Raw genomic sequence first — 9,492 nt, forward strand, 5'->3', positions numbered from 1 at the left:
AGGGGGACGGAAGCTGGAACAAACTGATACTTAGAAAAAGCAATAGGGGCCAGGTTTTTGGGAACCTCAAGTTGCAGGTAGGTCCTTGTGGGATTTTCAGAAATACCCAAGTGTAATGGGCTTCATGCACCATTCTGGCGCCTCCTGTTGTCTGTCATGGGAATTAGCTCTGCATGTTAGCACGCCCGCTTTGGGTGGTGCCTCGCTGCCGTCACTCCTGCTCTAGGACCCACGTCTCTCCAAGGCCCGCAGCATCCTCTTCAGTGACACAGCCCTCCAGCCATGCCACACACTGTGCTCCCCGCTTCCAGGGGACCTGCAGTCCACGTTCAGCCACTTCCCTTAGTGGCTACTGCAGCAAATTTTCTTGCCACTTCCTTATGGCCCCGTGTAACGACGCTGGTTCTGGCGAGACCCAACTGAGAGTGGCAATGCAGGACAACTTGCTTCAAGCAGGGGAGTTGCAGCCCAAGGCTGGGGTTTTTCCACCTCTAAGGCAAACCAAACCAGGCAGACAGAGAGCACTTTTGTTTTACCCCACTGGCTAACCACAAGTCACACACACAATTCCCTTAGGCACTCCAGTTTCCCAGTATTACCACCAGTGCCACTCATTATGGGGACAAATAGTTATGAAGACCAATACCCCAGTAAAAGAAAAAAGGTTCTCTCAATCCCAAAGGACCAAGCCCCCGACCCAGGTCAATATACAAATCAGATCTTACCCACAAATCACGCTGTTGCCAATCCTTTAGAATTGAAATCTAAAGGTTTATTTGTAAAAGGAAAAAGATATAGATGAGAGCTAGAATTGGTTAAATAGAATCAATTACATACAGTAATGGCAAAGTTCTTGGTTCAGGCTTGTAGCAGTGGTGTAATAAACTGCAGGTTCAAATCAAGTCTCTGGAGTACATCCATAGCTGGGATGGGTCTTTCAGTCCTTGGTTCAAAGCTTCAGTGTAGCAAAGTTCCTCCAGAGGTATGAAGCAGGATTGAAGACAAGATGGAGACGAGGCATCAGGCTTTTATAGTCTTTTTCCAGGTGTAAGAACATCTCTTTGTTCTTACTGTGGAAAATTACAGCAAAACAGAGTTTGGAGTCACATGGGCAAGTCCCTGCATACTTTGCTGAGTCACAAGGCGTATCCGCCTTCTCTGAATGAGTCAGTTGCATAGCTGGTAGTCCTTAATGGGCCAGCAAGCAGGCTAGGCAGAGCTGACACCAACTTGTCTGGGGTGTCACCCAGGAGCATAGCGTAAATTTGAAATACAGGTAGTATAGAGCTAATATTCATAACTTTAACAACAAAAATGATACACATAAACAGCATAATCATAACCAGCAGACCATAACCTTGTCTTAGACACCTTATTTGACCCCCTTTATATAAGATTTGGTGCAACTACAGGATCTTGGTTGCAACAATGATCTATACAGTCCCAGATTATGTCAACAACATCACACCCCAGCATCCTCTTTGTCCTTGCCTCAGGGCCGCAGCCTGCAAACCCCAGCAGGCAGCCAGGAGCTGTCTCTCGCTCCCTGCTAGCAGCACTTCTCTGTCCAGGGTGTTGACAGTTTGCTCAATCCTCCAGAGACAAAATCCTTCCTCCCTGAGCTCCCTGCAGAGAACTGCCCTCCTCTGCCCTGCAGTTCCCTTTTTATATGGACCTGCTTGGCCCTGACTGGCTGCCTCCTGTGCAGCCTCCCTAGGGCTCTATTAACCCCTTAGAGCCCAGTGTAGGGCAGATGCCCCATCACACCCCCTTCCCCTCAAGCCTACAACCCTCAGTGGTAGGGAGGTCTCATGCTGTGCCCTATTCTGAGATGTCCCTTTAGGTTATCCCGCTGTTTCTCGGTTTCCCTCAACTGGAAACACACATCTTCTTTCTTTGTTATAGCATCCCTAAACTCTTCCCTCAGGCATGCCAGGCATGCCCACATATTGAATACTGTGTGCAGATGTGGATGCCCCATAGCAAAAAAAAGAGATATTGGAATTGGAAAAGGTTCAGAAAAGGGCAACAAAAATGATTACCAGTATGGAACAGCTATCATGTGAAGAGAGGTTAAGACTGGGACTTTTCATCTTGGAAAAGAGATGACTTGGGGTGTGTGTGTGTGGGGGGGATATGATAGTGATCTATAAAATCATGACTGATGTGGAGAAAGTAAATAAGGAAGTGTTATCTACTCCTTCTCATAACACAAGAACTAGGGTCACCAAATGAAATTAACAGGCAGCAGGTTTAAAACAAACGAAAGTATTTCTACACACAATGCACAGTCAACCTGTGGAACTCATTGCCAGAGCATGTTGTGAAGGCCAAGACTATAACAGGGTTCAAAAAAGAACTAGCTAAGTTCATGGAGGATAGGTCCATCAATGACTATGAGCCAGGATGGGCAGGGATGGTGTCCCTAGCCTCTGTTTGCGAGAAGCTGGGAATGGGCGACAGGGGATGGATCACTTGATGATTACCTGTTCTGTTCATTCCCTCCGAGGCACCTGGCATTGGCCGCTGTCGGAAGACAGGACACTGGGCTAGATGGACCTTTGGTCTGACCCAGTAGGGCTGTTTTTATGTCGAGACTGATTCCTGTGTGACTCCTGCAGCAGACATCCTGACCAGAAGCGGCTCCCGGAAAGTAGACTCCTCACTAGGGTGACCAGACAGCAAGTGTGAAAAATCGGGGCGGGGGTGGGGGGTAATAGGCGCCTATAGAAGAAAAAGCCCCAAATATCGGGACTGTCCCTCTAAAATAGGGACATCTGGTCACCCTACTCTTTACAATTAAAATTCAGGTAACAGCAAACTGAATCCTATTATTAAAGTTGCAGCTCCCTAGACAGGGCTGCTACCTTTTGCCCTTCCCGTGACGATGTTCTGAGGCAGGTCCCTGGTTTGTGGTGACCGGAGAGTGTATCCCCATTAAAAATACCTGTTCCTTATTGTGCTCGGAGCTGTACAATAACAGAGCTCTTCCGATGCCCTGACGCCTTTCATAAATCAGCAGCAGGAACTGCAGAACGCAGTGCTTGCTCGGCTCGCCTTTAAGTGACAGCCCCGCACTCCACTTATTTTTAGTTGCCGCTACCCCGGGCCAGGCTGCTGCTGAAGTCAATGGCGAAGCGCCCGTTGGCCGCCCGGCGCCAAGCGCGGGCATCAGGACTTCGCGCGCGCTCCGACGCGCGAGCCGCGAGCACCGCCCTTAGCGCGCTGCAAGGCGTCGCGCCGCTCGGCCGTGCCTGGCGGTGAGGTGCGGTTTTACAATCTCAGGGTCCTGCTTGCGGTTGGTTGTAAGGAGCGGGCAGCGGGCTCAGCCCTGCCGAGTCTGTGTCTGTGCAATTCGCACGTCTGGCGAAATGCGTATTACCTCATTCGAGGCAAATCGGAGCGTTCGTAATGCGGAGCGCACAGTGTGCACGGCAAGGCTCTCCCTCCGCTTGCTCGGGCAGTTCCGCAATACGCGTGGGCAGCTTGTAGTTACCAACGTATGGGGCCGTAGCTATGCCGCTGGAGGGCCCGCAGACAATCCCGGCGCAAAGCGGCCAGCAGCCTCATCAGATTCAATTGTTACGCTTCTGCGCCTGTCGGGGCCGCGGGGCTGCATCCAATGTCTCCGCGAGCGGCTATGAACAGCGCTCCGTCCACCCAGCACGCGGCTGCCTCTGGCTGTGTCGGTCACATACATCTAACTTCGCTGTTTCTGTTAATCTGCTCAATTGCTATGATCTTCAGAGCAAAAAAAAAAAAAACTGCAAGGACGCTAATCTCTGGGCGTGTGACAGGTGCACTGGCGACGGGAAAGAAGGTGTATGTGTGAAGTCGTTAACGCAATGGAACCGTACAGGGGTCTCTCCCCACTTTCCTGGCCAGGAGTTTCAATGCTGCTTTTTCCAGCTGGCAGGAAAGTCAATCGGATTCTTTCCACTGACTTTCGAGGGAGCTGAATTGAGTCAGATCAGTCACTTGGCCTTGTTTGCTATCATTGGACGCGGTCAAAGTGCTAACCACGGCAGAGGGTTTGTCTACACACAGCCAGGGTGCGAAGAGAGCGTTCGGAATGTAACACCCGGCAGCAGTTCCATTAACGTGAGCTATTTAGGCAGTGACTTGGTAGGCGAGTGCCGAGGGACTGGGTCCTAGTACGAGGAACGGTGGCATCCCCAAATGACAGGGATTAAAAAAAAACACTACAACAAATACTGTCCAGCTATTCAAACTGTGCTCCCCTAGCTGACCCGCAGGAAAAGTTGTTTATTAATCAAGTTGGATTCACGTGAAGCCGCTTGTGTCCGAACCTACTCCCACTGAAACCCGCAAAAAGCAGAATCAGGATTCCCCTTTGTCTTTTTACCCTCAAGAAAGTCCCGCTACCACGTTGCCTCTCTGAATACAGTGTGACCTGAGAGAATCTCTCCATGGAGGCATAAACTAGTCCTTTTTGGTTGTTTTAATCCTGGGCTCCGAAATTTTGCCCAGCTGCCAAATGTGTCGATTTCGGGCAAGGAATTCCCACTTGGAAATACATCTTTATTTCTCCTCAAATGGAGAAGATGTCGTGGGCTAAATATGAACACGACTCCTGCTAGAAATCCTGAACAACCCGAAGCGGTTTTACAAAACAGTGGGGAGATCCAGGATGATTTTACAGTTTACATAAACACAGATGGGAAAGTACAGCAGTGTAGCTCTAAAGATTAAAACCCTGGCTGTGGATGTATTTGACTAATTTTTAATAAAATGTAGGTACAGTTTCCTAATCCTCTCCAAAATCTGGCAGATTAATAATTTCTTGGGGGTATTTTGTTAACGACCCATTTAAAAAAGGAATTTTTGAGGACAATGATATAAAATATGTTTTTGTCACGATTTTTGTAAATCATGTAAATAATAAATGAATCGGATTACTACAATTTCTAACTTTCCCCTTGTAAAGCTGGCTCTGGTTTGAGTCTGAGCGATAGCCATATGCCGGTTTTCAATGTTAAATTGTGTCTTTGAAACGGAATTAATTGATCTATTTAATCTGTATGTCGATAAGAGATTATTTTCAAAACTGAAGCAATGCAATTGTTGAACTGTAGGTTTATATTATTCTCCACGTGTGTGTTGGGGGATGAGGCTGCATTACTGTGTCTCTAATACAAAGTTTTTTTCATGAAATATAGATGTATACTGATTCATCATGTGGACTGGCAAATGTCCGTACTGTACCTCATCGGATTATGTTTGCATAAAGTCCCCAAATCTGACACTGTTAGATCTGGTTTAGTTCATGATCATCACATAAGGCCACCATAATAGATCAGTTCAATAGCTAATGTTAAGAGGAGCTGCTGTTCTGATCTGTTACCGTGGGAATTTGCTGCTCACATCTGGTTTCCTCAATTAGTGTACCAGATCTGGCTGAATGGTATTTTTTCAGGGAAGGATTGGATCTTGGAAACGTTTGACAAATGCCAGTTGTGAAAGCTTTTTTCACATGTTTAGTTTCTTTGTGCGGATAGAGGGAAACAGATGGATTTCTGTTTAATATTTAAACATTTGTGCCATGGCAAAACAAGCCCAACCACAGCATGCAGAACCCTGTTCCTCACCTCCTGTTTCCAGCACCTAGTGGATTTCTGTCAGTTCCCTGCCTTTAATACCAACACTACCAGCCACCTCAAGTCTGGGCCCTTTTCGGAGGTAGGGAACTGAGACAGAGAGGATAAGTGACCTGCTGCAGGTCACACAAGTCTGTGGCAGAGAGGGGACTTGAACCCAGCTCAGTGCCCAGCCCCTGGGCCATCCTTCCTCTCAGATAACCCTATTGCCGGGTATACACTAGATCTATTTAATAATGGACTTTCTCTTATGAGAGAATAAGATTCTCCGCCTCTGTTGGAGAATAAGCCCTGGTCTACACTAGGACTTTAGATTGAATTTAGCAGCATTAAATCGTTGTAAACCTGCACCCGTCCACACGATGAAGCTCTTTTTTTCGACTTAAAGGGCTCTTAAAATCGATTTCCTTACTCCACCCCTGACAAGTGGATTAGTGCTTAAATCGGCCTTGCTGGGTCGAATTTGGGGTACTGTGGACACAATTCAATGGTATTGGCCTCCGGGAGCTATCCCAGAGTGCTCCATTGTGACCGCTCTGGACAGCACTCTCAACTCAGATGCACTGGCCAGGTAGACAGGAAAAGAACCGCGAACTTTTGCATCTCATTTCCTGTTTGGCCAGCATGGCAAGCTGCAGGTGACCATGCAGAGCTCATCAGCAGAGGTGACCATGATGGAGTCCCAGAATCGCAAAAGAGCTCCAGCATGGACCGAACGGGAGGTACGGGATCTGATCGCTGTATGGGGAGAGGAATCTGTGCTATCAGAACTCCGTTCCAGTTTTCAAAACGCCAAAACCTTTGTCAAAATCTCTCAGGGCATGAAGGACAGAGGCCTTAACAGGGACCCGAAGCAGTGCCGCGTGAAACTTAAGGAGCTGAGGCAAGCCTACCAGAAAACCAGAGAGGTGAACGGCCGCTCCGGGTCAGAGCCCCAAACATGCCACTTCTATGATGAGCTGCATGCCATTTTAGGGGGTTCAGCCACCACTACCCCAGCTGTGTTGTTTGACTCCTTCAATGGAGATGGAGGCAACGCAGAAGCAGGTTATGGGGACGAAGAAGATGATAGCTCACAGCAAGCAAGTGGAGAAACCGGTTTTCCTGACAGCCAGGAACTGTTTCTCACCCTGGACCTGGAGCCAGTCCCCCCCGAACCCACCCAAGGCTGCCTCCTGGACCCGGCAGGCGGAGAAGGGACCTCCAGTGAGTGTACCTTTTAAAATACTATACATGGTTTAAAAGCAAGGATGTTTAATGATTAATTTGCCCTGGCATTCGCGGCTCTCCTGGATGTACTTCCAAAGCCTTTGCAAAAGGTTTCCGGGGAGGGCAGCCTTATTGTGTCCTCCATGGTAGGACACTTTACCACTCCAGGCCAGTAGCACGTACTCGGGAATCATTGTACAACAAAGCATTGCAGTGTATGTTTGCTGGCATTTAAACAACATCCGTTCTTTATATCTCTGTGTTATCCTCAGGAGAGTGAGATAACATCATGGTCACCTGGTTGAATAGGTTGCTTTTCTTCAGGGGACACTCAGAGGTGCCCGTTCCTGCTGGGCTGTTTGCCTGTGGCTGAACAGAAATGTTCCCCGCTGTTAGCCACGGGGAGGGGGGGTAGCCACGCGGTGGGGGGAGGCAAAATGCGACCTTGTAACAAAAGCACGTGCTATGGATGTAATGTTAACAGCAAGGTTTACCCTGAAAGCCATTGTTTTATAAAATGTGTCTTTTTAAATACCGCTGTCCCTTTTTTTTTCTCCACCAGCTGCATGTGTTTCAATGCTCACAGGATCTTCTCCTTCCCAGAGGCTAGTGAAGATTAGAAAGAAAAAAAAACGCACTCGCGATGAAATGTTCTCTGAGCTCATGCTGTTCTCCCACACTGACAGAGCACAGATGAATGCGTGGAAGCAAATAATGTCAGAGTGCAGGAAAGCACAAAATGACCGGGAGGAGAGGTGGCGGGCTGAAGAGAGTAAATGGCGGGCTGAAGACAGGGCTGAAGCTCAAATGTGGCGGCAGCATGATGAGAGGAGGCAGGATTCAGTGCTGAGGCTGCTGGAGGATCAAACCAGTATGCTCCAGCGTATGGTTGAGCTGCAGTAAAGGCAGCTGGAGCACAGACCGCCGCTACAGCCCCTGTGTAACCAACCGCCCTCCTCCCCAAGTTCCATAGCCTCCACACCCAGAAGCCCAAGAACGCGGTGGGGGGGCCTCCGGCCAACCAGCCACTCCACCACAGAGGATTGCCCAAAAAACAGAAGGCTGGCATTCAATAAATTTTAAAGTTGTAAACTTTTAAAGTGCTGTGTGGCATTTTCCTTCCCTCCTCCACCACCCCTCCTGGGCTACCTTGGTAGTCATCCCCCTATTTGTGTGATGAATGAATAAAGAATGCATGAATGTGAAGCAACAATGACTTTATTGCCTCTGCAAGCAATGATTAAGGGAGGAGCGGAGGGTGGTTAGCTTACAGGGAAGCAGAGTGAACCAAGGGGCGGAGGGTTTCATCAAGGAGAAACAAACAGAACGTTCACACCGTAGGCTGGCCAGTCATGAAACTGGTTTTCAAAGCTTCTCTGATGCGCACCGCGCCCTCCTGTGCTCTTCTAACCGCCCTGGTGTCGGGCTGCGCATAACCAGCAGCCAGGCGATTTGCCTCAACCTCCCACCCCGCCATAAACGTCTCCTCCTTACTCTCACAGATATTGTGGAGCGCACAGCAAGCAGTAATAACAGTGGGAATATTGGTTTCGCTGAGGTCTAAGCGAGTCAGTAAACTGCGCCAGCGCGCCTTTAAACGTCCAAATGCACATTCTACCACCATTCTGCACTTGCTCAGCCTGTAGTTGAACAGCTCCTGACTACTGTCCAGGCTGCCTGTGTACGGCTTCATGAGCCATGGCATTAAGGGGTAGTTTGGGTCCCCAAGGATAACTATAGGCATTTCAACATCCCCAACAGTAATTTTCTGGTCTGGGAATAAAGTCCCTTCCTGCAGCTTTTGAAACAGACCAGAGTTCCTGAAGATGCGAGCGTCATGTACCTTTCCTGGCCATCCCACGTTGATGTTGGTGAAACATCCCTTGTGATCCACCAGAGCTTGCCAGAAGACGGTACAACAGGACTGCTAGCAATCCGTATCGCCTGCCTGCTCACCATAAGATGGTTCAATAGGACTGACTGCAGGACTAAAGAGAATGACCTGGTCAAGTCACTTCTAATGTCGTCCCTGCACCCACGTCTGCCCAGGCGCTCCTGGCCGATGTGGCCAGGAGCACCTCGGACATGACGATGATGGCTACCAATCCTATTGTACCGTCTGCTGCCACAAGGCAATGGGTTGCTGCTGCTGTGTAGCAATTCAGTACCACGTCTGCCAGCACCCAGGAGATATACAGTGACGGTTACCTGAGCGGGCTCCATGCTTGCCGGGGTATGGCGTCTGCACAGGTAACTCAAGAAAAAAGGCACAAAACGATTGTCTGCTGCTGCTTTCACAGAGGGAGGGAGGGAACGGGGGCCTGACGATATGTACCCAGAACCACCTGCGACAATGTTTTAGCCCCATCAGGCATTGGGATCTCAACCCAGAATTCCAATGGGCAGCGGAGACTGCGGGAACTGTGGGATAGCTACCCACAGTGCAACACTCCGGAAGTCGACACCTGCCTCGGTACTGTGGAAGCGCTCTGCCGAGTTAATGCACTTAATCCACTTAAAGCATTTTCTGTGGGGACACACACACTCGAATATATAAAAACGATTTCTAAAAAACCGACTTCTATAAATTTGACCTAATTTCATAGTGTAGACATAACCTAAGACTTTCCTTGTTCCTTTTTAGGAATTAATGCAATTATTAGGT

General features: G+C 48.8%; 1 protein-coding gene and 1 long non-coding RNA gene across 2 annotated transcripts; one reads left to right on the plus strand and one right to left on the minus strand.

Annotated features, from left to right (window-relative positions):
- Window positions 1-776: 776 nt before the first annotated feature.
- LOC140916936 (uncharacterized) lies at window positions 777-3,147 on the minus strand. The gene is made up of 3 exons (XR_012160691.1): window positions 2,948-3,147; window positions 2,487-2,665; window positions 777-1,070 (listed from the first exon to the last, which is right to left on the minus strand). It is a non-coding gene; the product is annotated as an uncharacterized lncRNA (long non-coding RNA).
- A 3,101-nt stretch (window positions 3,148-6,248) lies between these two features.
- LOC140917580 (uncharacterized) lies at window positions 6,249-7,889 on the plus strand. Its single transcript, XM_073360709.1, has 2 exons — window positions 6,249-6,824; window positions 7,390-7,889. The coding sequence occupies exons 1-2, from the start codon at window positions 6,263-6,265 to the stop codon at window positions 7,728-7,730; spliced, it is 903 nt and encodes a 300-aa protein (XP_073216810.1). The 5' UTR covers window positions 6,249-6,262; the 3' UTR covers window positions 7,731-7,889.
- Window positions 7,890-9,492: the final 1,603 nt, after the last annotated feature.

This window comes from Lepidochelys kempii, chromosome 9 (assembly GCF_965140265.1).
Source record: "Lepidochelys kempii isolate rLepKem1 chromosome 9, rLepKem1.hap2, whole genome shotgun sequence".
NCBI lineage: Eukaryota > Metazoa > Chordata > Testudines > Cheloniidae > Lepidochelys > Lepidochelys kempii.

Excerpts from the sequence above, each read along its gene's own strand:
- LOC140917580 (XM_073360709.1), top strand. The coding sequence starts at position 6,263 with ATGCAGAGCTCATCAGCAGAGGTGACCATGATGGAGTCCCAGAATCGC. Across the intron at positions 6,825-7,389 it reads AGGCGGAGAAGGGACCTCCA|CTGCATGTGTTTCAATGCTC; the intron begins GTGAGTGTACCT and ends TTTCTCCACCAG.